Source organism: Symphalangus syndactylus, chromosome 24 (assembly GCF_028878055.3).
Source record: "Symphalangus syndactylus isolate Jambi chromosome 24, NHGRI_mSymSyn1-v2.1_pri, whole genome shotgun sequence".
In the NCBI taxonomy this organism is placed as follows: Eukaryota; Metazoa; Chordata; class Mammalia; order Primates; family Hylobatidae; genus Symphalangus; species Symphalangus syndactylus.
Genome location: NC_072446.2, coordinates 57444445 through 57460546, shown reverse-complemented (window position 1 = coordinate 57460546; position 16102 = coordinate 57444445). Strand labels below are relative to the sequence as shown.

The 16102-nt window shown below is 43.3% G+C and overlaps 1 protein-coding gene across 2 annotated transcripts in view; it reads left to right on the top strand.

Moving 5' to 3' along the window:
- Positions 1-16102, top strand: part of DTD1 (D-aminoacyl-tRNA deacylase 1) — a 178541-nt gene that overhangs the window by 32712 nt on the left and 129727 nt on the right. Inside the window, exons 4-5 of one of the 2 annotated variants that reach the window (XM_055265320.2) lie at positions 2328-2434; positions 4582-6903. In XM_055265320.2, coding sequence (XP_055121295.1) covers positions 2328-2434; positions 4582-4746 — 272 coding nt within the window. In that variant the 3' untranslated portion in view covers positions 4747-6903. Of the gene's footprint in view, positions 1-2327; positions 2435-4581; positions 6904-16102 lie in introns of those variants that run through there. The other variant, XM_055265321.2, reaches the window with a different exon arrangement.

Sequence of the window (16102 nt, the reverse complement as noted above, 5' to 3'; positions counted from 1 at the left end):
GGTGAGAATGCCTCCTTGGTGGCAGATAACTGCCTTTAGGGGATGTGCTTAGATGGGCTGACCTGAGGCTCAGTGTCTAGTGCCCATGTCCCATACTGGTCCCCAAAGGTTGGCTGAGGTCCAGCCCAGTCATGGCCACACAGGGCCAGCTCTGGAGAGCAGAGAATGTGGGCTTGCTCCCAGCCAGGCCAAGAAGCAATGGTACACGCCTTTTGTTCTCCCCATTTTTCTTTCAGAGTATACTTTTTTGGCATAATATTTTTCTGTCTCATCCCTGCAATTTGCCCATATACTACCATGGACAGTGGTAGGCATGACAATAGTAATAATAGTGACTATGATTTCCTGTACACTCACTGTGCTGGGCTGTGTACTAACCTATGTGCACCTTTGTAACCATCCCAGGACAACTGTCCTGTTGCACCAGAACAAACTGGGGCCCGCAGAGGTGCTGTGAGCCTTCTTGGCTGGTGGCTAAAGTCAGTGAAGCATTGTCCAAAGGGGCATGGACACCAGTTTTTGTAGCTACACAGGGAATCTGCAGGGAGGCACTCTGGTTTACAGCTGTTAGGGCCTTGGAAAGTTCTGCTGGAGATGAGTTCATGGGTGGTTAGGCTCCAGCTGAGAGCTTTCCTGCTTTAAACATGCAGCATAAGCATGTTTAACACGTGCTTAACCTGCAGCACTGGGTAGAAAGAATTCTGGGACTTAATATTTAAGAACAACTTGATTATATCACCACAGGAGCCCAGATGTCATTTTATAGATATGCTTTTGTGTGTGTGTGTGTTTTTTTTTTAAATGTGTTTATTTTCCCTGGCTAGTATAATTCTTCTTGGGGGCTTTACCCTTTGATCTGGACTGGAGAAAAATGTTACCATTTTAAGATCTCTTAAAACATGTCTTTGGATTTATCATCTGTACAGATGGAAATTCACATAATAGTTCTGTTCTTAACTGAAGAAAAACAGGAAAAGAAAATAAATTTCTCGCTACTTGGAATGATAAACAAGGTGAAGCATATGCTGTATATCCTGGCAACAGAAATTCAAGGTCGGAAATAATTCCTGTCCTCTTGAGCCTGCCTTCAGCCTCCCTGAGGAGTGCAGTGACTGAAATTTTCTACTAATTGTAGCCATAATTTTAGCATGCAATTAAACACATGATTTCCTTCCCAGCTGATATCTTTTTAGTTAGTCTGACACGGATGGGACAAAAGCTCTGTTGATTTGAATGGCTGCTTTAATCTGATAGGAGGTCATGGAAAGTCATCATTATTTGAGCACCTTTGACTATCCAGTAGGATCTAGATTAATCTTGCTTATAAACCTTGGCCAACAGCTTGATGGCTTCTAATACAATTTCCAATGCTACTGTCTGTGGGCCAAAGAAAGCTGTCTGTTGGCATGCCCATTTTGCTGAGTCCTTCTGAAGTTAAGGACCACTGGTAGGAAAGACTCAGAGATGGAATTTGTGAGGTTGTGGTGGCAGGAACAGAGACTCATGGAGGTCACCCAGGTTGCGGAAGGACCTCAGGGTGTGAGGCCTGCCTGTGCCCCAGTAGCCCAAAAGCAGTGCCTTCCATGGAGGGAGATGGAGGGCTTCACTGCATACAGTGCAAACATGGCCTTCCAGAATGCTCTGTGTTTGCCTTCCCACCATGTACAGTCCCGGTAACCCACATTCTTTCCCACCCTTGGTGTTACCAGACCTTTTATTTCTTGCCAAATCTGTTGGGCACGCAGCAGTATCTGTGCTGCTTAATCCTGCATTTCCATCCCTCTTACAGGGCTGGCCAGCTTTTCCTGTGTTGACTGGCTGATCCTCCTCCCAGTCAACCTCCTTCTCCCAGTGTGACCCAGGTTTTGGATCACACTGATCTAGGTGTGTGATATGGTTTGGCTGTGCCCCCACCCAAATCTCATCTTGAATCGTAACTCTCACAATTCGCATGTTTTGTGGGAGGAACCTGGTAGGAGGTAATTGAATCATGGGGGCGGGTGTTTCCTGTGCTGTTCTCGTGATAGTGAATAAGTCTCACGAGATCTGATGGTTTTAAAAACGGGAGTTTCCCTGCACAAGCTCTCTCTCTTTTTGCCTGCTGCCATCTGTGTAAGATCTGATTTGCTTCTCCTTGCCTTCCACTGTGATTGTGAGGCCTTCCCAGCCATGAGGAACTGTGAGTCCATTAAACCTCTTTCTTTTGTAAGTTTCCCAGTATCGAATATGTCTTTATTAGCAGTGTGAAAATGAACTAATACAGTGTGCTTTTGGATGGAGTAATCTGGGGTCTCCATCTTTGGTAACTGTTTGGATTGCTTTTTCAGATGGCAAGTTTGGGGCCTACATGCAGGTGCACATTCAGAATGATGGGCCTGTGACCATAGAGCTGGAATCGCCAGCTCCCGGCACTGCTACCTCTGACCCAAAGCAGGTAAGCCTGGAGTCTGGTGCCTGGCTCCGTCCCTTGGGTGCCTGTAACATCTCTTTAGTCTCTGGAACAGTCCTTGGTCTGAGGAAATACATCATTGTTGCAACCTTGTATTTATTTTAATGCTTGCCTTCCCAAGAGTGCATGCTTACAGTGCACTCCTGAGTACTGTGGCCGGTGGGTACAGCACTTCTCCCTTGCCTCCTCCTGCCTTTGAATTCCAGAGGACATGTCCTGTGCAGAGCCAGGTTCTTCCCCTGGGCTTCCCTTCCCCTGGCCAGGTGCCATGGCGCCCACCTGCCCCTGGGTGGCAGCAGAGCAACGGCCCTGGATTGGCTGGTTCACCCATTCCGAATGGTTACCTGAATTGGGTTTGGTCCCAGGTGTGGGTAGATGTGCCCCCCAAGGTTTGCTGTAAATCTCCTCTAAAGCAATATCTGACCTGGATTTGCTGCCAATTTGTAAGCTTTCATGAAATAAAAGTTAATTAAAATAGAGAAAGGAAATGTGTAATAGTCCTTGGAACCAGCATGGTCTCATAGATGCTTAGCGTACTTGTAAAGGCTTAATTAACGCACTCACTGGATAGAGACACGTAGGGCCTGGCAGGCAGAGGAGGAAGGACTGAGCAAACATTTCTATTCTTCCTTCCTGGTCTCCCTCCCTTGCTAGGATGCTGTGATGGCCAGTGATGCGGCGGTAAGGGGACAGCACGATAGAAACATGAAGCTGGGCAACCTGTTCAAAGCCAGATTTTTTTTTTTTTTTTTTTTTTTTTTTTTGAGATGGAGTCTTGCTCTTGTTGCCCAGGCTGGAGCACAATGGCGCCATCTTGGCTCACCGCAACCTCTGCCTCCTGGGTTCAAGCGATTCTCCTGCCTTAGCCTCCTGAATATCTGGGATTACAGGTGCCCACCACCATGCCCTGCTAATTTTGTATTTTTAGTAGAGACGGGGTTTCTCCATGTTGGTCAAGCTGGTCTCAAATTCCTGACCTCAGGTGATCTGCTCGCCACGGCCTCCCAAAGTGCTGGGATTACAGGCATGAGCCACTGTGCCTGGCTTTTTTTTTTTTTTTTTTTTTTGAGGCAGGGTCTTGCTCTGTCACCCAGGCTGGAGTGCAGTGGTGCGATCATGGCTTACTCCAGCCTCGACCTCCCAGGCTCAAGTGATCCTCCTACCTCAGCCTCCTGAGTAGTTGGGACTGCAGGCATACGCTACCATGCTGGGCTAATTTTTGAAGTTTTGTAGAAGGGAGTTTTACCGTGTTGCCCAGGGTGGTCTTGAACTCCTGGGCTCAACTGATCCACCTAGGGCCTCAGCCTCCCAAAGTGCTGAGATTACAGGCAAGAGGCACCATGCCTGGCCAAAGCCAGATTTTTAAAGTGGAACATAATCTTTCTTTTTTGTTTCTGTATTAGTTTATTCTCATACTGCTATACAGAAATACCTAAGACTGGGTAATTTATAAAAAAAAGAGGTTTAATTGGCTTACAGTTCTGCAGGCTGTGCAGGAAGGATGGCTGCAGAGGCCTCAGGAAACTTTACAATCACGGTGGAAGGTGAAGGGGAAGCAGGCACATCTTCACATGGCCAGAGCAGAAGTAAGAGAAAGCAGGGGGAGGTGCTACACACTTTTAAACAACCAGATCTCGTGAGAGCTCACCGTCACGAGAACAGCAAGGGGGAAGTCTACCCCCAGATCCAGTCACCTCCCACCAGGCCCCTCCTCCAATGCTGGGGATTCCAATTCAACATGAGATTTGGGTGGGGACACAAGTCCAAACCATAGCAGTTTCTGACTCTCTTTGTATTGAGGAACATGTCTGATGTAGTAGGCTAGACTTCAGTGGTCGTAACTGAGGGTCTTGGAATTACTAATGACATTTAAAAAAATCACAAATGAAAAGTCCACACGAAAATGTAAGCTTTTTATTGTAAATAATTTGAGACTTACAGAAAAGTTGAAAAAACAGAGTTTCCGTATACTTTTTTACCCAATTGCCTCTAATTTCAATGTCTACATAACCATAGTACAATGACCAAGACTTTGAAATTAGTGTTGATATAGTACTATTATATTAACCATATTACAAACCTTATTTGAAGTTCACTAGGGTTTTTTGTTTGTTTGTTTGTTTGTTTTTCAGACGGAGTCTCGCTCTGTCTCCCAGGCTGGAGTGCAGTGGCGCGATCTCCGTTCACTGCAAGCTCCACCTCCTAGGTTCACGCCATTCTTCTGCCTCAGCCTCCCAAGTAGCTGGGACTATAGGCACGTGTCGCCATGCCTGGCTAATTTTTTTGTATTTTTTTAGTAGAGACAGAGTTTCACCATGTTAGCCAGGATGGTCTCTATCTCCTGTCCTTGTGATCCACCCGCCTCGGCCTCCCAAAGTGCTGGGATTACAGGTGTGAACCACTGCGCCCAGCCAAAGTTCACTAGGTTTTTAAAATGTCTTTTTTCTGCTCCGGGATAATGCAGGATTCCACACGGCATTTAATTGTCATTTCTACTTAGTCTTCTCCAATCTGTGACAGCTCCTCAGCCTTTCCTTGTCTTCTGTGACATTGATACTTTTCAAGAGTACTAGTCTACTATTTTGTAGAATGTTTCTCACTTTGGGTTTTCTATGATTATATTAAGGTAATGCATGTTGACAGGAATAGGAAATAGCACAAAAGTGATCTTGTGCCCTTCATAGTGCATCCTACCAGGAGGTGTGTGGTATTGATTTGTCTTGTTACTGGTGATACCAGCCTTATCACTTGGTTCAGGTGAAGTCTACCAGATACCTCCATGTTAGATGAAGTTCTAACCTCTCTCCCCTTGTCTGTCCTCTGGCTCATTCACAGCAGACAGCTCTCTTTCAGCTTTGCAGGGAAAGAAGCCAGCAGATGGCATTGATTCTGCTTCTCTGTCCCCCTTCTGCCACTGTGGTAGCAGAGCTACCCTTTCCTGGGCTGAGGCCAACCTCTCCCTGGGGCCAGGACCACCTACATAATTTGAGAGGCCCAGTGTAAAATGAAAATGTGGGGCCCCTTGTTAAAAAACATATTACAAATTTCAAGATGGTGACAACAGAGCATGAAACGAAAGGTGGGGCCCCTCTGAAGATGGGGCCCTGTGTGACTGCTCGGCTGTGGGGCTAGACCGACTTGGGCTTTGGAGCCCTCCCCTTCCCCTCCTCAGCAGCTTCCTGGAAGCCTTCTGTCCTCTTGTTGGGTCTGTCTGCCTCTCACAGTCATCCATCTTATCCCATTGGGTTTTAAATATGCCCAAATGTCTCCAATGGAGAAATGCTTCCATTTCCTCCCTTCTGCTCTGCCTCAGTGTCCTTGGGTCTGTAAAGGTTCTTACCAAGGGCACCAGTGACCTCACATTGCTTTATTTCATGCCCATTTTTCAGAACCCCTTTCTTGCCACTGCTGCCCACTTTTGCCCCTGGAAATGGATGGAGCCTTGTTTCCCAGGGCGCCATTCTCTTTGGGTTTTCATCTTGCCTCTGGCTACTCCCTCCAGTTTTATTTGATCATTATTCCATAGTTTTTATTTATTATTCTGCTTTAACTCTATTTGGAGAAAAATTTTAGTCTTTTTTTCGTTCTAAATATTTTTCTGGAAATGGTAGAATAATACATTTTGCCTTTAGAATCTTCAGCTTTCTTTCAACCAGTACCCTCTTCTTGTTTAGGTCAAAGGGTACAAAGATGCAGTTATTTCGGGTGAGTAAGTCTGAAGATCTAATGTACACCACAAGGAATGCAGTGTCATATTGTGCACTGGGAGTAGATTTAGGAACTCTCAGCACACACAGAATAAAGGACGGTAACTGTGTGAGATGCTGGACATGTAATTTACTTGACTGTAGTAATCACTTCACTATGTGTGTAGATCAGAGCATCATGTTGTACACCTTATACAATAAATTCCTCTCCCCAAATCAAAAAATCCTCAAGTAGGCATTTTTTAAACTCCTAACGAGCCATGTTAATTTATAAGGATTAAAAAAGACTTTTAGTTATTTCTGAATCCTTTAGGAGTTTTCTCTTCAAATACACAAATTGTCTTGCATCAACTTCATTTACATGGACCAGTTCCCTGACCCCCAGAAGCCTCAGACCCTGTACATTGCACTGCGCTCTGCCCCCAGCTCTCCAGTAGGTGGCGGCGGGTAGGCGTGGAAGCGGCCTGCCTTAGGTTGGTGCTGGCCTGTGCCTGGGGCCTCTCTCTGCCTTTTCTTCTCAATTAGAAGGAGCTTCCTCATGGAGCAAATAGCTAATTTGCTTGCTTTTGTGTTGATAGGAAGAGCACAGCCAAATTCTTTTTACTGATAGATAAACGTGTTTCTATCAATTAAGCTTTTAATTCTCAGTGTTTTATTTTTCCATTATATTCCAATCAGTAATGAAAACTGCTACAATTACATTAAAGAAAAATTGTTCTTTTGGCAAATTTCAACATTATAGAAAAATGATTCTTTTAGCAGGTTCTTTTAAAATATAAATAAGTTCTTTAAACTATCTGAACAAATGGACAATGTGTGTGTGTGTATATGGATGTATATGTGTGCATGGGTATGTGTGCATATGTGTGTGTGTGTGTGTGTATATGGATGTGTGTGCCCATGTGCATGTGCATGTGGGTGTATGTGCATGCATTTGTGTATGTATGTAAGCACCAAGTGTCGTGGTATTTGATGGTGTGGTAGGCACTGTGAGGAAGAGAAGGAACTGCTGCTGTCTAGCCTGTGCAGCCGGGGATAGATTTTGGGCAACATAAACCTGAAAGGTTAATAACAGTGAAAGAGGTGGACAGCATAAGACAACTTAGGAAAGGTTACAAGACCATTCAGTTTGTGTTCCTCCTCAGAACTCTTCAGTGCCTTCCAAGTGCATTTTGCTGAAGCCTTGCATTCCTTGCTGTCATTTCCCAGAGCCTGAGTGACCAGGCGTCTGTGGCTCTCTCTTGCCTGCTCTGCGGCTGTCTTTCCTTCCAACCCTATGCTTCACCTACTGCATCTGCTGTTGCCTCCTCTCCCTTGCTGAGAAGAAAGTCAAGCTCTTTCCTACGTCGGAGCTCTTGTCTCAATTCCAGGGTCTCCCCCTCCTTCTCCAAGATTCTCTGACCCCCGCAGTTCCCAGGAAGCCCCACTGGCTACTCTGCCCTGTTGCTCTGATGGTGTATTTCACAGACTTCACACCATCTGCTATCATGGTCCACACCACTCAGAAAACTCAAGCTCCCTGAGTGTTGTTCACTGCCCTGTCAAGGGAGGTGTGTGTGGGTAGGAGGGGTGGTGTTTGTTTAACACTGATGCTCACAGCTGGCGGGCTGTGGTATCTATGAATGTCCCGAGTTCAGAGAAGGCCATTGTCACTGCCGTTGCCTCTCAGCCGAGTGGGCCTCCCAGGGGACTGGAGGTTTTAGCTGACCTTTAACGATATGGAAAGTAGAAGGGATTCCCAATTGTTGGTTTCAAATTTCTACTTCAAATAGGGGTAGATTCTTATTTTCAAGAATCTCAGAGCTCTACTTATGTGATGCAGCTACTGCTGGTGAAGACTGAGCTGGTAAAGGTAACCAGCAGTTTGCCTTTCTAACTGGAGCACTGCTTGTTTGCAGAACTGGCTGCTGCAGCATCTGCATGCTTTCCATTATAGGCTGCTGCGTGGGTTTCATGCTATGTCCTGGCAGTGAGAAGTTGGAAGGAGAGCATTACATTCTTGCTCCAAATGACATATTTCCAAAGGGAACAGGACATGGAAGCAGCAGCAGAACCAACTGACTGCTGTTTTTCTTGGTGCATTTTTTGCAGGAGAACACGATTCTGGTAGGAACATCCTGCTTATTATTGCCTAGTGCATGATTGCTGGTGCATGAGCTCTTCCATTGGTGGCTAGATATTGGGAGATTTTAACACCCTAGCCTGCCATTTCTATGATGGAAGCTTATTCTTGTCTTGTTTTAATCTTAAGTGCTCTTCCCCTGAGTAGGGCTTGTTTTCCTGAGCCTCAGATGGATGGGGGGGCAGATGGAGGTTTTTCCTGGTGAGAAGGGCCATTTGGTAATTGAAGGACTCTTCCCTGGGGCCTACGACCCACTTAGTTCATAGTGTTGCCATTAATTATTTACATTCTCATTTATTTAGTGCCATTGAAGACCTCATTAAATTGAAATGCTGGAAGGAGCTAAAAAAATGAACTTTCAAATATACATGTTTGAGTTAACGGACGTGTTTATTGACAAATCACTGGGATGAGCTGGCTAGCGAAACACGGTGCCTTTAATTTTACGGAGCTATTAATTTTACGCTCCTCTGAGTATCACTGTTGCTTTGTCCATAATTTTCTCTGTGTACTTGTCTTATCAGCAAGCATTAATCCCTGTGCCTGGACCTTGGAATGTCAAGATTGAGACATTCATGGATTCTGTAGGATCTGAAAGAAATATGTAGGGTAAGGGGATGTGAGGGAAAGAATTCCATTTGGTTTTATTTATTTATACTTCCAGTGACAGGGGCAGCCTTTTCATTACCTGCTGTGGAATCCAGAGGTGAAATGAAGGACACATGAGCACACAGGTGGCTTGCTTCTACCAGGTGGCCCCATCACAGGTGCACAGAGGGGAGCTCTCATTTGCTGCATATTTCAGTTTGGGGGACAAATCAAATGAGAAGTACTCTGAATATAAGGAAGAATTATGTTGTTGCTAATAACTTTGCATCTCTTCATGGAAGAACAGTTATTTAAATGTACTCCTTTTCACTCTGTTTTTAGGCTTGAATTCTAGATTCTAGCTCTCTAATTGCGGTTGGTTTCAGCTTCAGTGTTCACATGGCCTGAACCAAGCTCGAGTTGTTGACTTGCTGCAGGAGTATATTTTAAAGTCTGATTGCCAAGATGGTAGCCAGATCCTGTCAATTACTCCAGTAATATTGGTTCACTTTGTCATATTAATTTATTGAACAAACGCTGACTGAGACTCCAGCCTTGTTTATGCTGAAGTATCACCAAAACAGAAGTGGGAACTCAGCAAAGCATCCTCATTACAGAGTTGTTGCTGTTGTGCAGTCTTTGTCAGTGACGCTGACTTCTGGGACCTAGGCTCCCACATGGAAGGCCTCCTACCAGGGCTAGGGCGCCACCTGGCCAGACCTTCACCGCACATGGAATCACACATGGATTTCTTATCCTTTCTGTCTGAACACCTGCTTTCCATGAATTATGAGATCAGCTCAACCCTCTGGGGAGTCAGTTGGGTGTTGAGATGGTGGGGCTCCTGACCTCACTCAGCCCAGCCCACTGCTCTGCACAGTCAGAATTTATCCTGAGTCCTTGTCAGTGCCTGGGGTAATGCCTGCCTATTGCATGAATATTTGGTATGAAAGGGTGTGAGCTTAGTAGATGTTTTTCTCCCTGGTGGAGAGCTGCAAGGGATCACTTTTATCACTTTAATTTGTTTCCAAATAGATGGTTGTCCTAAGTCAGCTCATAGTGGGCTTAAAAAGAAGCCTTTACAAGGCTGGCATGACTGTCTCTTTGTTGGGGACCCATTGATGAATTGATTAATCAATTGACTTTCACCTTACTGTGTTAAATCCATAGCACAGGTTAAGGAAATTGCAAAAATTGAAAAGAGTTTTTTTCTCTTCTATTGGAATATGTCTGGTAAATTAAAAACTAGGATCTGTTTCTCTTCTACCATTGACACATAAGACATTTCTAATCTCCAGCCAGAGCAAAACATCTGTTTTGCTTTAAACCAATCTCTCAGGACACTAATGGGGTAGTGCATTTAAGGTTTAAGGGCTTTATTTGTTTGTTCCTGTATATGTGTTTTGGGCAGATTCCTAGTTATTTTAATCTTATAATCCCATTTGTGTGTGTGTTAAAAAAACAAACTCCTTACCTTACTGACTTGACCTGCCAAAGATTAACAGCATCCTTTTTATTCTCAAGGGAGAGAGGTAGAATTTTTCCTTCCATGGATTTATACATTGTGCATAGCAATAATTTAGTTAAACAGACTCAGTATTTTAATTGGGAATTCTTAGCTTGTTAAGTGATTTACCAGGGGCTTCATAGTCCTGGGTAATTGTAGAAAAATGTTCTGCCAGTCAGTGGTGTTTTGTAGAAAACCTTGCCGAAACATTTGCATTAGTAATGGAGAGAGAATGAAAGATCTGGAAGTGATAGAAATCTAAAAAATACAGGTCTTGCTATACTTTTTTTAAAGGTGTAGGTAAAACCCTTATCTACACAGAGGTGTTTGCCAACTTGCTGCAGTATAGGTGTAGTCTGTAATGACTGATGAGGTAGTTATCTTTTTAAATCTTAGTCTTTAAGAGAAGGTTAGAATGGGCCAGTGGGGTGTGAATTGGATCAAGTAGACTCTTAGGGGCTCACAGACTGGCCTGAGTTTATCCCACAAGTTTTGTATGTGTGGATGTGTGCAAGTGCCTTTTGCTGGGAAAAAGGGGACCAGGACTTTTGTCACATTCTCTGGAAGTCCCAAGAAGTGAAGAGGCTGGTGGACTGGGGGCTGTTGTGTGCAGAGATTACACATTCTTTCTCTACCAAAGTTATCCAGGAGTTGGTGGTAGTGTTCCTCAAACGGCAGCCTGAGGACCACTGGCATCAAGCCACCCATGGTGCTTACTAAAATGCAGAGTCCTGGGCCCACCCGGGTTTTCTGAGCCAGAGTTCCCGAGTGCCTGGATGAGGAAGGCGGAAGAGTAGCCCATTTATGTTTCTAACCAGGTCTTTGTGTGCTCCTAAGCACACTGACGTTTGAGAACTACTGGAATAGAGAGCGAATCAGGCCTTGCAGTGATCATCTGCTCCAAGCGTTGGTTTCTTCTGGACCACCCTGCCCTCCCTTCCCCACCCCCAAATGTCTAAAAATACTTTACAACCTATGTTACTGCAGCTGCCAGGAAACAAGATGGCTTTGCTTGATTATTGAGGTCACATGTGAGGCTGTTCTTATTCATCAACGAGCCCTCAGTCTCCCAACACCCCTTCCCCCTGCCACACAGGCAGTGATGAAAACGTTTCCAGAATATGGTGCCTTCTCAACACAATTACAGATGTGTCAGGGAAAAGCCGATGCAGCAACAACAGCTCAATATGTTAGTGACTGATGATCAGCCGCTCTACTGGGTGACATTGAGGCATGTGCTGGGGTAATAACTTTTTTCCTAGGAGAGATGAGCCCACCATGTGGATTGCTCAATGAATGGGCAAGATTATAGCGGTGTAGCCACTTTAAGACTTGTAGTTGAAAGTAATTTATAGTTTTCTTGGCTTTCTGAGTACCAGACATGGAATGCCTTACTCATCTGTCGAAGTGTTAATGGAACTAGAATAAAAACCCAGAGTGATCAACATCTTAGCCTCTGCATGGAAATTGTAATTTAATGAAATGCATGAATGTGGAGACTTCCATGGGCAGTTGGCTGATCATTTACATTTAAACACACATGGGAAATTGTTAAGGGCTCATATTTTATGATGTATTATTACCTATTCAGTTCATGGTAAAAGCTTTTCACAATGAATTGTAGACTAGTTTCCTGCAGATTATTTATTGTTTCATGAATAAGTATCACAATTTTTTCTCCTTTATGTCTCTGCTTATCCACCTGAAATGAACTCCTTTCCTGCCTCTACCTGCTGACGTCTTCCCCGTCTTTCAAGGTTCATTTCAGATAGTTAGCTCTTCACACATGATGCTTATTACCTCAGTGCCCATCTAGGCGAGGCCTTTCTTCCTGCCTTTGGCTCCCCATCACGTGGTATGGCAAGGATTTCACGATGGTAATGCCCTTGAATAAAAAGCTCATGCTCATTTGTCTGTTAGTTTGCTTGCTTGTTCATTTATCCACTTATCCATCCACCCATATGTCCATCCATCTGCCCATCCATCCATCCATCCAGCCAGCCATCCATCTATCCATCCACTCACCTGCTCACTACCTACTCATCCCATACATTCATCCAGCAGATTGTTATTGGGTGCTTGCTCTGTGCTGGCCCTGCATGTAGGTCCAGCACTGAACCAACATTGTATCCTCATGAAGCTTCCATTCTAGTGGAGAAACAAACAAAAACAAGTATAATTTAAAATTCTGATGATACAAAGAAATCAAACAGGGTTAGGTGTAGAGAATGCTGTTGGCTAGAGGTCCCCTTAGGTACAAGCACTAGGGAAGGATGCTAAGATAAGAGGGAGCCAGTGAAGACTGAAGGAAGAGTGCCAGGCAGAGGGGTCAGCAGATGCAGAGCTCTAGGGTGACTGGTGGAAGAAAGGCCAGTGTGACTGGAGCTTGGAGGGTGACGGAGAAGGGCAGAACCTGAGGCCAGAGCTGTGACCTGGGCTTGATGGAACAAGGCCTCATGGGCCAAGGTAAGGAATTTGGCTTTTATTGTTAGTAAGCCAAAGACCTATTAGAATGTTGAGAGCTCTGATTTGTGTTTGCAGAGATGGATGAGACTGGGTTTAGTGTAGGCTCAGGATCGGGGGATGTGTGGCTTGTGACAGGGTGGCAGAGCGGACATTTAGGAGCTGTGGAAAGATTCTGAATACACTTTGGAGGCCCTCAACCACTCTCATGTTCTGCCTTCCACAGTAGAGCTTTTCTGTCAGTGACTCATGTTTGGTTCTTTCATACTGTGGCTTGAGCATTAGAGAGTAATATTGTGAAGTTCAACCTCCCACAGTTCACTGCAGGAATGACCCCATTCTTGCCTCTAAGGCCAGCATGGTGGAGGGATTCCATGGCATGAGTTTCTGTGATGACATCAGACATTGGACATCAAGGAGTGCGACGCTCACCCTGGTTTTTAGTGATCCTTTGGCACAGTCTGGACACAAAAGCCAGAACTTGTTTGATGGTTTTTTTTTTTTAAGAAAAAAAAAAAAAAAAAAGCAAGCAAGTTCAGGGAAGCAGGCTCCTTTTTCTTGGTCAACATGAAGCCAAATGTTTCACTATTGCCCAGTTTTCCCCCAAATACAAAAACATTAATTCTAAAAAGATACTGTAAAAAGCCCAAGATACATATATATTGAATTTGATTTATGTATACTATCGTAGCTAATATTTTCAGGGAAATTTCTAAATGTCTGTCATAGGAGCTTGTCAGAAAAAGGAAGATTTATTTTTGGAAAAGTGTGTTTCCTGGTGTTCATTGAGCTTGGAAATTATGGAAAATCATTGTCAGAAGGGAGGCAGCTGCTCCAGAGGCGGAGTGGAAGTCAGGACTGGAGAAGGTTGCCCTACTGTGGGCTCCAGCATGCCTCTTGCTGCTATCTGGTCAAGAGTCTTGCAGCAGCCACTTTATGCCTCACTAGCTCCACCATCACAATTATTTCTGTCAATACGAAACACAAAAGAATGGCACGTCTATGAATATTCTTAACATAAAATATATTCCTTTGACTATTTTCCATAAAATGTGAAGTCAATTTCTTTTTCTATTTTTAATCATGAAAGTGAAGCCTGGAAGCCTCAATTTCTGTGTAATGGAAAGATCTAAGTTTGTGGCCTTGTTTCTATTTTCCACTTCTCCTTTGCTAAGTCAGGAACATGATACTCACATAATATCCCCCGGGCAGTGGCTCTATTCAGGAATTGCATGGCTGTTTGACTGCAGAGGGAGGGCGAAGACTATTATTAACCATTCGTGTCATTGTTGGGTCATGAAACCTTCAGGGGATAAGTATAAGTTCTATAAAATTTCATTTTGAAATCCAGACCAGATCTGGCCTTATGCTCTGAGGATTTTTTTTTTTTTTTTAAGTTTCATGTTGTCCCTTTGACCCCTTCATTTTCTCTTGGGAAGAGTCTCTTATTATCATAATTACGACTTGAAAAAAAATACCAAGCAAGAAAACAGTGTATTAACTGGAAAGTAACAATTTAGAAATGTTATTTTTTAATAGTAAGCTTTTATAGTATTCCTGGGTAGAAAAGTATTTTTATAGAAACAGTTATTTTCCTATCTTTTTTCTCATGAGTCCATAAAATAGCATTTTTATATCAATTTTTGTTATACCTAATACATAAAATCAGTATTCTTTTAAGAATTTAGAAGTTTAAGATACACTAAAAATATTTTTGACAATAACTCTCATTCTCAGAGGTAGCGCCATTAATAAGTTCTATGTATTTACTTCCAGACTTAACAAAAATATGTTTACCCACATTTACACATGGTATCTCTGGGTGTGTATATGTCAGAAGATTTTTTTAAATTGTGTTAAATTATACATAACCTAAATTTTTTAGGTATACAGTTTCGTGGCATTAGTATATTCACATTGTCATGCAACTATTATTATCACCATCTATCTGCAGAATTTTTTTTTTTTTTTTGAGATGGAGTCTTGCTCTGTCGCCCAGGCCAGAGTACAGTGGAGTGATCTCAGCTCACTGCAACCTCCACCTCCCGGATTCAAGCAATTCTCCTGCCTCAGCCTCCCGAGTAGCTGAGATTACAGGCATGCGTCACCATGCCTGACTAATTTTTGTATTTTTAGTAGAGATGAGGTTTCACCATGTTGGCCAGGCTGGTCTCAAACTCCTGACCTCAAGTGATCTACCCGCTTCGGCCTCCCAAAGTGCTGGGATTACAGGTGTGAGCCACTGTTCCCAGCCTATCTACAGAATTCTTTTTATCTTACAAAACTGAAACTTTATACCCTTAAGTAGTAATTCCCGATTCTCTTCTCCCTTCAGCCGCTGGCAACAGCCCTTCTGTAATACTTTCTGCCTTTTGAATTTGACCACTCTGAGTATCATATGAATAATCGTATGGTATTTGTCCCTTTGTGACTGGCTTATGTCGCTTAGCATAATTTCTTCAAGATTCATCCATGTTGAGCCTTATGTTCATAGCATGTGTCAGAGTTTTCTTTTTATGGCCACAGAATATTCTCTTGTGTACCACATTTTGTCTATCCATTTGTTTATCCATGAACACTTGGGTTGTTTCCACTTTTTTATTGTTGTGAATAGTGCTGCTGTTAACATTGGTGTACCAATATCTCTTCAAGACCCTGCTTTTAATTCCTTTGGGTAAATACCTAGGTACAGGTTGTGGATCGTATGGTAGTTCTTTGTTTAATTTTTTGAGGAACCACTATACTGTTTTCCACAGTGTCTGTACCATTTTACATTCCTACTGGCAATGCACAAGGGTTCTGATTTCCCCACATCCTCACCAACATTTGCTGTTTTGTGTGTGTGTTTGTGTGTGTGTGTGTTTTCTGATACTAGTCATCCTAGTAAGTGTGAAGTGTATCTCATTGTGGTTTTGATTTACATTTCTCTAATGATTAGTGATGTTGAGCATATTTTCATGTGCTTCTTGGCCATTTGTATATCTTCTTTGGAGATCTATTTCAGTTCTTTGCCCAGTTTTGAATTGGTTTGTGTTTTTCTATTGTTGAATTGTAGAAGTTCTTTATGTATTCTGTGTATTAATTTCTTAACAGATAGATGATCTGCAAATATTTTCTCTCATCCTGTGGATTACCTTTTCACCCTGTTCGTGGTGTTTTCTGATGTACAGAAGTTTTTAATTCTGATGAAATCCAATTTGTCTATTTTTGCTTTTGTTGCCTGTGCTTTTGATATTATATCCAAGAAATCATTGCCAAATCTAAAT